The 16616-nt window shown below is 38.3% G+C and overlaps 1 protein-coding gene across 1 annotated transcript in view; it reads right to left on the bottom strand.

Annotated features, from left to right (window-relative positions):
- Nucleotides 1-15874, bottom strand: part of BRIP1 (BRCA1 interacting DNA helicase 1) — a 118041-nt gene extending 102167 nt beyond the window's left edge. The window contains exons 1-6 of the mRNA XM_074974639.1: nucleotides 15773-15874; nucleotides 13739-13870; nucleotides 12399-12510; nucleotides 11134-11328; nucleotides 7689-7837; nucleotides 5886-6011 (exon numbers count right to left, since the gene is read on the bottom strand). Coding sequence (XP_074830740.1) covers nucleotides 5886-6011; nucleotides 7689-7837; nucleotides 11134-11328; nucleotides 12399-12510; nucleotides 13739-13831 — 675 coding nt within the window. The 5' untranslated portion in view covers nucleotides 13832-13870; nucleotides 15773-15874. The remainder of the gene's footprint in view (nucleotides 1-5885; nucleotides 6012-7688; nucleotides 7838-11133; nucleotides 11329-12398; nucleotides 12511-13738; nucleotides 13871-15772) is intronic.
- Between the last annotated feature and the right edge of the window lie 742 nt (nucleotides 15875-16616).

The raw sequence follows: 16616 nt of genomic DNA, 5'->3' as shown, positions 1-16616 counted from the left end.
CAATGCCAGGAAAATGTTGTCTAGTAGCCTAATATAATGAAAAGCCTGATACAGCCAAGTGACATTTAGAGTATGTTTACACTGCAAATAAAAACCCACAGCTGGCCTGTGTCTGCTAACTCAGGTTCATGGGGCTCGGGCTAAAGGGCTGTAGATATTTGGGTTCAAGCTGCAGGTCTGGACCTGAACCTCTACACTGCAATTAAACAGCCCGTTAGCTCAGCGAGCCTGAGTTAGCTGACCCAGGCCAGCCGTGGGTGTTTAACTGCAGTGTAGACATAACCTTACTTACTGTTCACCAAACATATTGGTTACCTGTACTTAAAAATCCTAGATATGCTAACTGACCACTATGCCTGAGCTGAGGCTGAAAGGAAATCTGGCCTCCCATGTTAGTTCCCCTGTAAATGCCAAGTGGCAGGGAGGAGAAAGAGTGATCTAACCATTCTGTCTGTTTCGTCTACTACATTTCTAAATTCTTCTGGCTCTGCTCAGTTACCTGGAGGACTGTGTAACAAGAATATACATAAATAACCATTTTTCAGCCACAGGTCAGATATTCTAGTCTACTAAAATACCCAGGATTCTGAATTGTGTGTGATTAGCAGCCTGCCAAATGCAGGTTAATTAAAAATATATTTTATGTAGTGAAAATAAGCCACATGGTCTTGTTAGCCAACCAGATTTGAGATTTAGATTCTCATTAGGCAAATCATCTTTCAAACAAAACACACACACACACACACACACCCCTATCCTAACTTGTTTTGAAACATTTTCAACATTTCATTAACCACCCAATCAATTACATTAAGCAGTTTTCACAGAATTCTGTACTGCAAAACATCTGTGATTCAAGGAGCATCTTAACTGGCTGTTCAAAAAAGGAGTTAATTAAATTTCTGCAGACTTCACATTAATTAATCCACATGTATAACTTGAAAGATCATAAGGGCAAAAGGGGTTTACTGCTTGATAATCTCACTCTTATATGATCAGAGGTTCTCAACTGTGTTTTTAGCCTTACAGTGCCCTGGGGGTTTGAATGGTATCCCTTATTGCCTGAATGTAAGGAAATAAAAGGGTAAGTGTATGTGTGTTGCTACTTGGTGGAACAATCATCAGCATCTTCCCAAGCAATTGTGATCTGTATACACCGATAGTTATGGAAGAAATGTTCTCAGTTTCCATGTGCTTTTATTATAATATTTGATGCAGATGTTTCTTTACCAACATCTGTAGCTATTTCAGAAGATGCTATAATGACCATTTGTCAATTTGTTTGCTATGTACTTTACTTGCATATGCCTTTATATTTTTAGCTCTTTGGAGCAGAGATATCATCATTTGTGTGGTACATTCTACCTATTGTAAGGCATCGTGTAATATTATTTATTCTCTAAATAAATAATACTGTTTATCAAGGAATAGTTTACACTTCCTTTTCTTGCCATCATAAAACATTCTGTTATTTTTATGCCAATATTTTTGAAGAGACCACCCTCTTCCTATTCATTATAGTATCTATCACTACTGTTACCATTAACACAAATATCTCTCTAAAAATAGATTGCAACTTCTCATTCACAGCTGATAGCTACTACTTATACCATTAATTATTTTTAGCACAATTATATAAACGAGGAAGAGAAATTGTTCCACATACCCTCAATCCTGCAAATTTCCACAACTACAGCCCTTCCCACAAAAGCAACAAGGAAATTAGATATCTGTTAAATTGAAAGATAAAACTATACTGGAAGTCTAGTCAGATATAGTGGCAAATTCAAATATCATCTGTTTTAAACAACCATAAAGGACTCTATTTCTGAAGTAGTACAGAGCTGCACCCTAGATTTCAAAATATACATATAGTCTCAAACTTTGAGCCCACATACAGACTTCGAAGCAGCTTCAGAATTTGTTTTTTTCGCTTTTGATTTCTAGAAGAACCGTAAGAAATGTGGAGGAAAAGTTGATACATTTATCCAGAAATATGATGTGCTACAACACAATTACATAATTCTCAAATTTTTGGAATCCTTCTACTAGAGAGCATTTCACCCTTTTGTGTCCTCTAAAAACCCCATCACCTGATATGGATGCCTCATTTTCCATATTAATTTTATTTTTTAAAGCTTGGCATTTTAATACTTAATTAGTTAATAATGCTGCTATTGTGCACCCATTCATTATCTAACTTAGTTCACCATTTTTTTCTTGCCTTCCATAGTCCTGAACTAAATTAATCAAACTCTTTATTCAAGGTGACAATTGTGAACTAGATTATAAATTATTTTAAAACCAACAATTACTTAAACAGAAGTTAAACAGAGACTTTAAAATCTGAGACCCCTGTGTCTTGCAAACTTAAGAATTTCAAAAGACTTAATGAGACCAACTTCATAGGGTGCATCTTTGTTCTTTCAGGAATAGAACACAAAAATTACAGTATTTGCTCCCAGTGCCAATGACATTCCCAGAAAAGTACAATGAGAGAAAGTTTTTCACATTTACCATGCCAAAATACATTTACTGAAGTCTTTATGGTTTCTTTTTATATTACATAAGATGTGTCCAAATAGGTCTTCAAGCTTTGCACCCATGAATTTTCCCCCTTCACTGTTAATCCCAAACACATCCTCTGTCTTGTTTTAGATGATCTTACTTTTCCTGACTTTAGGAGGTGCCAAATTTGTAATCCAATACTAGCTTTTGCACCACCCCAAAAGACTATAGGCATAATGTATCACACCTCATCAACTCCCAAGAGTAAGACTACGCAAATTGTTACCAAATCTGGAAACCATAGCCACAAACATGGGCCCAAAGTTTCTCGGCTTCATTATTATTGCTCGAGTAGCCTTCCATACGTCAACAAAGTTATTCAGGTAGTAAGCATTATTTCTGTAAGCATTTGCAAGACGAGGCCTATAGATGGCATATTATAATGCACTGCTCAAATGTTAACCCAAAAGTAATATAGATGTCCTTCTGATGTGAAAGATAATAGATAATTCTCTTATTCAGTGTGGTTTTTTAAAATTATTTTAAAATAAGTAGTAAATTACCTTAAAAACGAGTTGCAAAATGCTTCTCAAACACTACAAATTCTTAGTTACTGTCACTACTTATAAAAAATTCTAGAACCCTAACCCTAACCCATCTTTCAATTTTTTTATGCAAATCCACAACACTGTCTCCTTCAAATGTGAAGGTCAATAAAGCAAGAAAAGATTTTTATTTGAAAACCAACAGCACACTCTGCTGGCCTTCAGATTTCACAATGCCAACTGAATTTCAGTGGCATGAGGCATTTAAAAGTGCCACTTGAAAACCTCTGAAGCTTTCCAAAACCATAATATTACTGCCCATTAAAAATGAACAAGAGTACTGGTTCTCTTTTGTAAAAAAAGAAAATAATTAACTACCAGTATTTTAAATTAGTATTACAACTTTTGGGTTGTTTTGTAGTTCAAAAAGGCAGATGCAAACTGGACCCAGAAGTGTACAGTTAAAATAAAAAAAAAAATTTAAGTCAGTGTTCAGAAAGATGTATACAAAGGGTCAGAGTGTGTATCAGACAGAAAAAACTGGAGCTGGTCATCAGCTCAGGGGTGTTTCCAAAGACGGACTGATTCTTTTATCGGATTTTAATACACTATGCAATGCAAATGACTATATTTTATTCTAGTGCTGGATTACCTGGAGATGTATATTACTTGGGAATTACTTAAAAGTCCACAAAACAAATGAGAAAGAGAGTGTCCTTGGGAAGTTTTAAAAAGGCCGTTAAGTAGCCTCATATATCATTGACGTGATCCAACTTTCCTGCATCAGCCCTGTAGGACTGTCTTTAGGAATATGTCTCATATTCCTTTTATTTTGGTTTAGCTTGAACAACGTTGTTGTTACTTCCCTACCCTGCACCACCTCCCTCCGAATAAAGTGAAGAAAACTCAAACACCAAAAACTGCAACAGATTTCCAGTGGGGAATTCTGCAAATACCACTGCATATTTCTGAGTCTGCTTCCTTTAAGAAACTTGCATTTTCTTGCAAGTTCTGCTAGGAAAAGTGACAATTTGTAACAATGTTAGAAAATAGTAATCCATTTTAACTTTTTAGGTACCTGTGCCCCTTTACAAAACAAGTTTTATCAGACACACAACAATTATCAGACAAACAGATGAACATGATTTGTTGGGGGAAGAGCCTACACAGCTCTGTAAAGGGAAATCATGCCACACCAATCCATCAGAATTCTTTCAGGCTGTCAATAAACACGGATAAGGGTGATACAGTGTAATTGAACTTTCAGAAAGCTTTCAACAAGATCCCTCAACAAAGGCTCTTAAACAAAGCAAGGAGTGAAGGAGTAAGAGTGAATGTTCTCTCATGGATCAGTAACTGGTTCAGAGATAGGAAACAAAGCGTAGGAATAAACAGCCAGTTTTCATAGTGCCCCAAGGATCTGTGCTGGGATCAGTGCTGTTCAACATATTCATAAATGATCTGTAAAAAGGGGTAACCAGCACGTTGGCAAAGTTTGCAGATGATACAAAATTACTCAGGATAGTTAAGTCCAAAGCAGACCACGAATAGTTACAAAGGGATCTCACAAAACTGGGTGACTGGGCAACAAAATGGGAGATGAAAGTCAGTGTTGATAAATGCAAAGCAATGGACTTTGGAAAACATAATCCCAACTATACAAACAAAATTATGTGATCTAAATTTGCTGTTACCACTTAAAGAAGAGAGATCTTGGAGACATCATTGATATTTCTTTGAAAACGTCTGTTCAATGTGCAGCAACAATCAAAAAAGCTAACAATGTTAGGAACCATTAGGAAAGGGATAGATAATAAGACAGAAAATTTCATAATGCCACGAGACAGAGAATTGGAAAAGGTATGGAAAAGAGCAACAAAAATGATTAGGGGTATGGAGCAACTTCCATATGAGGAGAGATTAAAGAGAGATTGGGACTGTTCATCTTGGAAAAGAGATGACTGAGGGGGTATATGATAGGGGTCTATAAAGTAATGAATGTTGTGGAGAAAGTAAACAAGGAAGTGTTATTTACACCTTTACTCAACACATGAACCATTGGGCATCCAATCAAATTAACAGGCAGCAGGTTTAAAACAAACATAAAGAAGTACTTCTTCACACAATGCACAGTCTACCTATGGAACCCATTGCCAGGGGATATTGTTAAGGCCAAAAGTATAACAGGGTTCAAAAAAGAATTAGATAAGTTAATGGAACATAGGTCCATCAATGGCTATTAGCTAAGGTGGTCAGGGGCGCAACCCCATTTTCTGGATGTCCTTAAACCTTTGATTGCTAGAAGCTGGGACTGGACGACAGGGGATGGATCGCTCAATAAACTGAGCTGTTCTGTTCACTCCTTCTGAAGCATCTGGCACCAGTTACTGTTGGAAGACAGGATACTGGGCAAGATGGACCATTGGTCTGACCCAACATGGCAATTTCTTATGTTTTTAAGTGTGCTACTTTTTCAGATAAAAGCAAGACAAGACAGAAACATCCTACCTCCAGCACACAAACAAAAAGTGACACAAAAAAGTCTTCAGTCTTGCCCAAAAGGATTCCACAGAAGTACTCAGACTAAAAGTGAGAGGAAAGGGCATTCCAGAGTTGCAGACTTTTACCAGAAGACTGTCCCTCCAGTCCTTTCTAGACTGTATCATGGGATGAGTCAGCAAAATAACTTCAAGATACCAGATCCTGATGCAGCAGGATGCTTTCTGAAAATCATCTTCTAAACTGGCCTTTCATGCACAATTTCTTTATAGCAACAAAATTTGTCTTTGTTTCTTGAACTAATAAATGTCCTACAAGACCCATGCTACTTACTGTTTTTGGAGAGAAAGCAGCAATTTTTTCTGAGTGAACAGTCAGTTCCCCATTTCTTCGCTGTTGATAAACTTCCAAAGCATCGACAAACTGCACTCCTTTTGCAAAACAATGACGTTTTCTTACCTGTTAGGAAAACATGCAACACTCAAATGGACAACAGGCAAAGGTGTGGCATTAAATCAGAGCTAAACTAGTGGTCAAACGTTACTGTAATAATTTTAATTTTTTCTTCATTCTGTGCCTGTTTCAGAAACTCAGTGCATTGTTAATACACATCAGTTTAACCACATCTAACGTAAGCTAACCAAAAATTAATAATTTAAGAAAAGTTACTATAACATTTATACATCTTGGTTATCAAGACAAATATACAGCTTAATAACACCTTTTTTAAAAAAAATCATTTTGTTTTGTTAAATAAAAGCAATAAATGAATATGAACAATTTCTATCATTTTGGAGTGATATTTTATTGAGCCTTCCTTGGACAAAACAGTTAGTGAAATAAAACTATACCACCACCACCACCTTCCCCAGTCACACAACGACTTTGGTAAGCAAAATTTACATCTAGTTTCAAAGATGAAAATGTATGTTTATGTTAATGTACTTGTTAATCATAGAAACCGGACACATTTCTTGCAGAATTAGGATCTACACCTCTTTGTAAGATTGTGGCCTAAGTCCTACTGATTTAAACAGGTATCTGGGCATAGGTACCTGTAGTAGCAGATTCCAATGCAGGATGGGGGCCAAGAAGAGGAGGTCGTGTTACAAATGAAAGTTACTGAAAATTATTATATAAATTATTACAAGTTTCTATGATACATTACGCCAGACTAGAAAGACATCCATGGCAAAGGAAGAAATGACTACAGAAGAGAATGGTGGGGGATAAGGTGAGCTTCAAATATCCTAAATTGCCAACAAAATTTGCAACCAATAGGCAAAAAAAGATATTGTATAATTTATAAATGCAGCAGCTGGTTCTATTGCTGAAATTGCCAGCAGAAAAATGAATAGTATATGAAATAAATAGAATCCTCCACCGCTACTTAGTTTTTCTTTAGTTATTAATGACATAGATATCAGTGATTAGGTCTCATCTACTGAATATCTTCTTGTATTATTTCCCATTGTTATATGTTTTGATAAAACTAGTATAATTACTGTACAGACACACAACAGAAACATCCATAATATGAATGGCAAGGAAAAAATCTACCCGGAGATAATTACTCTTCAAAAAAGTTAAAAGCAGTTCTCTGATACAATATTAAAACACAATACAATGATGACTAGAGTGCACCTCAGTAATATAAAAAAAATTAAGGCACTTGTAATACCAATATTGACAATGAAACAAAAACTTTAGAGAAATTTCATCCCATGTAAAAAGCTAGTGATAAGAATTTGGCAGGATATCAAGAGGCATTATAATGTATATTAGATTTTTAGCACATATGTGGAAGGGCATTTTCATGCCTAAGCATTCTTTTCTTTGACTTAACGTTTAAGAGCAACTGTTGGTGAGTAGGTTTCAGAGAGACAGAGTGTTTAAATTCTCCATGTACTAGCATGCACCAAGTAATTTATCTGCATGACAAGTTATTGTGAAAATCGAATACAACAATGGATTCCTTTGTAACAAGTAATAGTAAAAATGAAGAAAAAAAGTAATAATCTAATTTATGGCTGTGACATGACCAAGTAATCTCTAATTCTAGCACTGAAATATTGATATTTGACAACCTTGTTCAGCTATGCCTGGATTATTTTATTGCCAATAAACTTTACTCACCTGCTGCTCAGTTTCTAATAAACGTATCCTTTTCCTGTCTACTTGAAAGTCGTCATTTTCATCTGCATGTAAAGATGCCCATTTCTTTGCAGATAATTTTGAAGACAGTGTGACTTTTGCATTATGTTCTGTAGCAGGAGTATTCATTACTAAAAGTATATTAAATAAATGTAAATAACATTTCCACTCATAAAACTTATTCAGAAAAAATAGTTTAGACTCAAGGTGGACTATAATACTGGTAGACATTTCTAGACCCCATCTTCCCTTATTACAATGCAGTCAAATTTATATAGGAAGAATCATTAATTTAGTATTTTACTACTATGTGACATGGAAAAAATGGTTGGGCTAAGGGAGGCCTCCTAACAGAAGAAACATAACAAGCACTGCACTAGCTATTAGTTTCCCTTCTAAAATTGATTTTGGCTATATTGATAAGGAATAAATATATTTTAAATTAAATTGTTGGCAAAATGCTTTGAAGATGTAAATTATTAAACAAGTAATAAAAATGATTGACTTTTAAAAAATTATATAAGTTTATAATTATATATATATATATATATATATATATATATATATATATAGGGGGAGTTCTGTAGTTTAAAATAACCCACACCATTTTAAAATGACAATCATATTAACCTCACATTTAAAAAGAATGTGTCTGGTTTATTTTTTTGCTGAGGGAACATACCTACCAGGGTACTGATCTTTTGTGCCATCTATAAACCTTAACCAGAAAAAGATAAATTTTATCTATCAATGTCAGGAATTAGTCAACTGTGAGTTATGTTTTCTCAACAAATGATATTAAATATAGAACTATGATGATAAAACAAAGGGTTTTTGTTTAATTTGGTAGTGAATCTTGTTAGAAGAACAAACAGTAAGGGTTCTAAACTGGCAGGGTGCTGAACTGAATGGGAATTGGGGGCACTCAGCACTTCACAAGACCAGCTATTTAATCCTTACAATATTTTTAAAGGGTCTGTCACAGCAGATGAAGCTTTAAAGTTTCTTATATCTAAACGTATCTCTTAACTTTCCATTGATCTTCTGTCATTGTCCCTGCTATTGTGGCTAACCAGAAGAAATTTTTACTTTGAAACAGCAATGATTATATCCTGTTCATAGGTCACATCCTTCTACTAAAAATCATAGGCACTGACTTTCTTCTTTCCAGATTGGGGCTCCTCCCTCCTCTGCTGCGAGGCTCCACACCCGCTCCACCGTTTCCTCTAAGGACCCGCCCGCCTCTTTCCACCCCTACTCTGTCCTCCCCACAGCGCCTCCTGCCTGCCTGCCTGCCTCCAAACAGCTGATCAGCGGATGGCTGGTGGGTGCTAAGCACCCACTATTTTTTTTCGTGGCGTTGGCACCTATGACTAAAATCATAATGCTGAACTGTAACAGCAAAATCATTGAAACGGCAACAGATTGCCATCAGTAACAGAGGAATGTGGCTTCATTGTAGAATTGGGCATGAAGAAAGATTAGACTGCAATAGAAAAAAAACCTTCAATCAAGGAAATATCGAATTACAGAAAAATTACACTGATCCTTTATTTAATTTATGTACAAGTCTGTTTCCTCTAAACTTGTTTCCCAGTATTCCCTATACAACCTGATTTACAACGATGTAGTCTCACAAACTACCAAATGTAGATAGAATCACAGAACCAGTGTTAGAAGGGACCGCACGGGTCATCTAGTCTAACCCCCTGCCAAGATGCAGGATTTGTTGTGTCTAAACCATCCAAGACAGATGGCTGTCCAGCCTCCTTTTGAAAACCTCCAACGAAGGAGCTTCCACAATCTCCTTAGGCAGTCTGTTCAATTGTCCTACTGTTCTTACACTTCGGAAGTTTTTCCTGAGATTTTATCTAAGAGTTTGTTACTTGTGTACTTGGCACAGAAATTATATGAGAAACCAGGGATGGCAACCTTATTCCAATAAATCTCTCATCTGTGTCAGTCAGGTTTATTATTATTATTTAAAGGGATACCACCAACTTGAAATCTAGTTTTGTTTTTTTTTGTTTTTTTTTAAAAGGAAAAAGTATTTTCAGGTACTACACTTGTTCTAGTCCCCTGCCAATTTATGGTTTTACAAATCACATCTTCATATTTTCTCAATGCTCTTCTACTCCCTGTTGCCAAGTAATCTCCTTAGGCAGTCTGTTCAATTGTCCTACTGTTCTTACACTTCGGAAGTTTTTCCTGAGATTTTATCTAAGAGTTTGTTACTTGTGTACTTAGCACAGAAATTATATGAGAAACCAGGGATGGCAACCTTATTCCAATAAATCTCTCATCTGTGTCAGTCAGGTTTGTTTATTATTATTATTTAAAGGGATACCACCAACTTGAAATCTAGTTTTGTTTTTGTTTTTTTTTTTAAAAGGAAAAAGTATTTTCAGGTACTACACTTGTTCTAGTCCCCTGCCAATTTATGGTTTTACAAATCACATCTTCATATTTTCTCAATGCTCTTCTACTCCCTGTGCCAAGTAATAACAGAGAAAAATGCTGCCAATTGACCACGTAAGAGTGCTGTCAAATGCATAAAGAAAACAAAATGAGAAAAATAATCAGAAAAATTCCCCCCTCCTGGCCACTCTTTCACTTAAAGCAATCTTAAGTGTATCCTTTTACAACAATGGGCAAAACACTTTCAGGGAGAAGTGCAATTTAAAGCTGACTTTTACACCGAAGGCCAGGACCAAAAGAAAAAAAAAAATAGCATGTATTTATACAATGACCCTGGTACTTGCTACTGAGAAAAACTGGCAAGATCACATGGATGTAGTGGGTAACACTCAATAGCAAGAGCCATGGGTAAAATACTTCATTGCAAAAGCACAGTAGTACTCCTCCACTGAAATTTCCAGAACTAGTGGTCCTGTGAATCACAAAGGGAAAAGAAGAGGAGGATTCAAATGAGGGTGTTCCCAGAACACAAACTACCAATTATCTACTTCCCCTGCATTCCAAATTCCAGAACTTAATATTCAACAGGTAGTAAAAACTATAAAGGTACTCGTTTCTGCGTCAAGGTTTCTTTTGGTAGACTGGACTATAGTGCAGTGCTAGCGACCTGATGGGGAGCTGACTATAGGCTCCTGAACTTCAAACTAGTAAGAAGCAATGCAGGAGAACACTTGCAACCACTACTGAGCATAAGAGACCATAAACACGCTCACCTGTAGGGCTATCCTATGACATATTTTTGATTTGGAAACTTGGAAGAAAGGGGGAACTTTAAAGCCAGGAGCCATTAATGACCCAGAAAAAAGATGGAGGGTGAAAGCATGATGAAGCACTCTTGATAAGTTATTGACTTGTGTGGCATTAGCAATCATAGGAGACATGAGAACCCAAAACTTGAATATCCATAGGAGATGTCCACCCCCCTCCCCCCACAAAAACAGAAAGTTACCTTTGTCTGTTGATGGTGTTTCACTTTTTACGGAGGTTGCTGCTTTACAAGTAGTGAAAGAACAAGAAGCACCTCGGCTCACATCTGCAGTAGCGTCATTAGCCACAGCCTGCGAATGGCATCTACAGTGACACGGCAATGAAGTCTCTGGTTTTTTGCACTCCTTTTCACATGAGAACTCATCCAGTGACTTCTCTAAAAACAGGACAGGAGAAAGTCATTCATCTTCTGTTATAAAAGCATAACAACAGAGCCATATTGCAGAAATAGACTCTCTCTGTACTGTAGGAAAAAATCAGATAACAGTAGATTTTGTCGGAGCTATAGCTTGTAGTCACTGGGCCCACGACAGTTGCACAACTTTACAAAACAGATATATGGAAGTCATTTACAGAAACCCTACCCATTCAGCTACAAAAAAAGTACAACAGGCCCTTTGAGTTAATACTAACCACAATCTTAATCAATAGAGTAAGCATTATACAGGAAGGAAAAAGATGCACATATATAGATAAGATCCATCACAGTTCCTCTGAATGGGTATACAAGCCATACTGACCCATAGTATACAAGGTTGTACGCTAGTATAAGAAAAACTGAAAAATTCCCTAATTTAGCAGGTTTTGAGTCCTAGCCAGAAATAAGGACATTATCTCCACTACATAAAGAAAACACATGTAAACTCAGTTTTCCCCAGTGAAGGCAGCACAAAGTCTTTCAAACAGTAAACAGAGGGAGACTTATTAATATTACTATGTACTAATTTGGGCTTGCACTTTGATCTGGTCCGTTAGTAAATTATGGGTGTAGTCTGTATTGTGTATTTTACTTAGATTATAAGCCTTTTGGTTAGGGACTCCATCTTCCTCTATGTATTGTATAGACTAAGCATACTATGAAAACTCAATAAAGAATAATAGTTAAAAACAATTACAATAATTTACAGAGCTGGAACACACACATTTTCCAGTTCACAATTTCAGATAACCAAAAACATTTTCTTTAACTATCCTGATACTTATATTGCCACCTTAATATAACATTCAAAGCCATATCCATTTTAATATGAAAATAACGCTGATTAGGTCTACTATCTTGATTGTCCATAAAGCTGGCACCAACCATTGGCATAAGGACTGACAAGGAGATTTGGGTCCATTCCTGAAACTAGATTTCTGAGGTTATCCACAGACCTAATTTATTTATTAATGCAGACAATCCTTGCTAATTGAAACTGGGCATATAGGCATTGTGAGATAACTTACCATGCAGAGACTGCTGCCATGATAATACAGAACAAAGTAACGCCAAACTTTTACCACTTCCTGTGGGGCTCTCCAACAAACAATGTTGCCTGGAATTTAACCCCTTAACAATCTGTAAAGAAAAAATAAAAAGTTAATAGCTCAGAAGAATTAACAAGTAAACGTTCATGTTGTCTCTTTGGGAGGGGAAGGAGTGTAAATATATATTTATCACACTCCCATCAGCGAAGTGCAGTAATCTTCTGTGTCAGCAACAAGACAGTAACTAAGAAAGAAAATGAAGAACATCTCCAGATGACACCACAGGGATTATTTTTTTTAAAGGCAAGCTGAAAGTAATTTCCTAAATGGAATTCGATGAGGTCCTCAAAAGTTCATACTTTTGAAAAAAAAAAAAAAAAATCTCACAGGACCACAAGTGGTCATTAGGTCTTGGTTTTCTCTTAACTACAGACATTTGCAACACCTCTCACTATTCTGGAACATAGGTTCAGTAGTGACTCAGATGGGATTGTCGACTACTTTCCCATATAGCAGCAACACCTGATCAATGGCTTGTCTACACAGTGAAACGCTGCAGCTATAGTGCTTCATTGTAGACACAACCTCTGCCAATGAGAGGGATTCTCCCATTGGCATAAGTAATCCACCTCCCTGAGAGGCGGTAGCTACGTAAATGAAGAATTCTTCTGTCAATCTAGCACTATCTACACCGAGGTTAGGTCATCTTAACTACGTTGCTAAGGGATGTAGAGTTTTCACACTGCTGAGCGATGTAGCTGGGTCAACCTAACCTTTTACTGTAGATCAGGCCCAAGTCAGAATCTGTTTATCCTTAATGTCATAGGAGCAAAGAATGATGGCAGGCCATTAAATACTTCCTTGTCATAATTTAAGTTTTAAATGTAATATGTGGAAGATAAAACATCTATTCCATCAATAAAATGAAAACTTACTGGGTTGGTACTGTATCTTTTGATCAAAAGATAGCAGGCATTTTGCTGAAGCCTTCTCCTTCTGCATTTGCAATATCAAATAATGATTTTAATACATAATCTCTAGTTAAATAGGCACGTGCACACCTATTTAACAAGATATTTAGTATAAACGTTTAGGAGTGTGTATTCACCCTAATACTCCAAAAATATAACTGAGCTCTCCCTCACATATATGCAAATACGGGATGTTGTTGCTTGTATTGTAATGGAAACACTGGAGATACTGGAGGTTCTGAATTCATATCTAAAATTCCCTTTTAAACTTTTAATTTACTACAGGTTCAAAATTATAACACTACATAAACTATTAAACCAATAGATTTTAATGACAAGTCTACTTACTGCATTCATCATAGCAAGCTGTGAAGGGTAAGCCTTGCAAGGAAAGACAATCTTCACCCCACCAATGGTATATTCTGACACGACCAAAGACATTGTCAGGTTTCTTTTCCCTTATTTATTTCAAATTTATGTCTGCAATAAAAACGAAAAATGTTGACAAATCAGTTCTACCTCAGCAGCTATCAGAAATCTGCAAACAATATAAGGCACCAGATAAAACTGAGTATAAACTGTTAAGGTGATTTGGGGACTAGGTGGTTCAGGATATTGGCTATGGTGGGAATATAGTGCTTTACACCTATAGGTCACCAGTTCAAATTTAGCCCACCTTAGTAATGACAGCAAGTTATTACCATCTGATGACTTTTCAGTAATTTAAGTGATATAATAATAATTACTAACATACTATATGTATTACCTTTTGGAATAAAATCACTCCAACTGGACTTTGGCCAGGATATTGGTTTAGCACCCCAACTCCTGTGAATAACACTTCAGGATCTTTAATAATCACAAGCAATCAGTTCCTCAGTTTTACTAGTTAGCTAGAACACCAAGACAGTGCATCCTGTGGTGATATGGCTGAGAATGGTTTCCAGATAAGATTTTCCATAGTTATAGCAATTTATAAACATTAAAAGGGACGCTATAAGTTTAAAAATCAAATGTTTTAAATAAACATTTCTTATCTAGGTTATTAATAATGTAATTATTAAAAGAGAAAATATAATTTACCTGTCACTATTTACAGTGATAACTTTTTGCACATCTCTCACTTTGGACAATGAAAAGTAAAAGTTGAAAATGGTATATAGTCAGTTTCATGCTCAAAAGCTGCAATGTTTGGATTTCAAACACTGAGGGGAAATATAGAGTAGCTTGTTGAAAAATAACTCTTCACTATATTTTTTTAAGGTTGAGAAAACAATTCCCACAGGTCATAGGTTATACAAAAAACTTCTTTTTACAAAAAGTTAAAATTTGGGACCAAATTTAGCAACATCCCTTTCACTGATGAATTCCCTAACTGAAAGGTCACAGTCTCAGTGGACCACCATCAAAAGGCCATCATAACGATTGGTATACGCAGCACCATCATAAACAATCTCGCAGGAAGGACTCTACCTACCAAAAAAAGAGAGGACCGTTACCCTCAAATTACAACCTAACCTACCCTGGCCCCCGAAAAAGGGACAGTCACCTGTCCCAGGTTTAGAAAAATTTCCCTCAGATATACTCAGAAAGGCATTGGGTCCCTCTGAAGCAAAAACAATTATTTGTATTGTGCCCAAAGTTTGCTAAACTTGCTTTATGCGAGAAAACAAGGTCCCTATCAGAAGAGCTTTAGCTCTAAATAGACAAATTCAGGGAGAGGGACGCAGGAAGGGGAACGAACCTATCAGGACGCTGGTCCCCAGCTTATTTAGCCCCAGTCTCTGCTGATATTTTTGTTTTTGCTATTTACAAACAGTAAGAAGTTTTGTATCGATATTGACGCGCCAGTGAAAAGTTTTGTGTCCGTGACATAGGTGGGGTGGGGGGGAGGAATAACACGTCTGTTTGGGGGGGGGGTTGGTTTTTTTTTCTATTCTTTATTTTCTTCGCACACTTTCCCCCACTTAAAAAAAGGGCAAATAGGGGTGGAGAGAGACCCTCCTACACACTCCTCAACCCAGCAACAGGAAGATGACAGGGGTCTCCCCCAGGTCCCTGACCAGAGGGGAGATGTACCCAGGGGTCTCCCCCATACGACACCCCCCCCACCCAGGGGAGCTATTGCTGGGGCGCTACATACGTCCCCCCAACCCGCACAAGGGGCCCATCGCCGTGAGCTCTCCCCAGGCCGGAGGAAGGGGGGATTCCCATAGCTCCCCCCCGGGGGAAGGAAGTCGGTCTCCCACAGCCCCCTCACAGCGAACGCCCGCCCCGCCTCCATTTTGAATGCAGCCCCCCTCCCCGCCGGTAGCTGGCCACGCCTCCCGGCCAGTGTCCAGGGTGTGGTGGGAGGCCGCCCCAACTGCCCGGGCCGGTTACCTCAGAGAGCCGGGGGCAACTCCACCCGCGCGTCAGTTTCTTCGAGCCTTCCCGCCTCCAGCTCAGCCGAGCCCCCCCCGAAAGCTTCCACACACCAATCACAGCCGACAGGAAGGCGCTCCGCCGCAGCCAATCAGCAGCCTCGTCGGCCAACGAGCTCCCGCCTCCGCCCTCACTGCTGGAGCCAATCACGGAGGGCCATACTGGTGCCCAGCAGGTTTCTTTAGTTGCCTAGGTAACCAAGCGCAAAGGCTGGTCCTGGTCCCTGCCCCGCCCAGTCTCCTTTTCCGGCAGGGGAGGGGCTCCTCCCCTGAGGCTGAGACCATAATGGCCAAGGTGTGCTAGCATCAGGGCCACATCGACACACTGGCCCTGCCCCCACTCGGCCAGGGAGTCTTCACAGCACTGGGCCGTGCTGGGTCACAGCAGGCTAATGCCGGGACCTGCCTTCACCACCCTCTGGGCCTGCAAGGTCAGGGCGAGGTAGCACAGCCTGGGGCCGGGCCCCCACAAGAATTGTACAGCGCAAGGCAGTGCTGGGCCGTCACTGAGTGCAGGGGGTGACACTCATCCATCGCGAGCCTCCTGGCCTCACAGCCTTGCAGAGCTGGAGTTGATTTGTAATTGCTGCCACTTGCGCCAGGTCCTCGCAGTCAGTCATTTGCCATATTAGGTTGCAGTGACATCTTGTGGGACTTTGGTCTGAAATGCTTAAGTGTTCCACGCTGGGGCAGACAGGCTATGATTTGCTTCTGTAAGTTAAGGGGTTTGTGTTGATGGCTTTCCCCCCCCTTAAATACTCATTATTTCCTCTGCACAACTGAGGTCCACATGTATAGACAGG

Source organism: Natator depressus, chromosome 17 (assembly GCF_965152275.1).
Source record: "Natator depressus isolate rNatDep1 chromosome 17, rNatDep2.hap1, whole genome shotgun sequence".
NCBI classification, from domain to species: domain Eukaryota; kingdom Metazoa; phylum Chordata; order Testudines; family Cheloniidae; genus Natator; species Natator depressus.
Note: the sequence above shows the minus strand (reverse complement) of the source record. Positions and strands in the feature narration are given on the sequence as shown.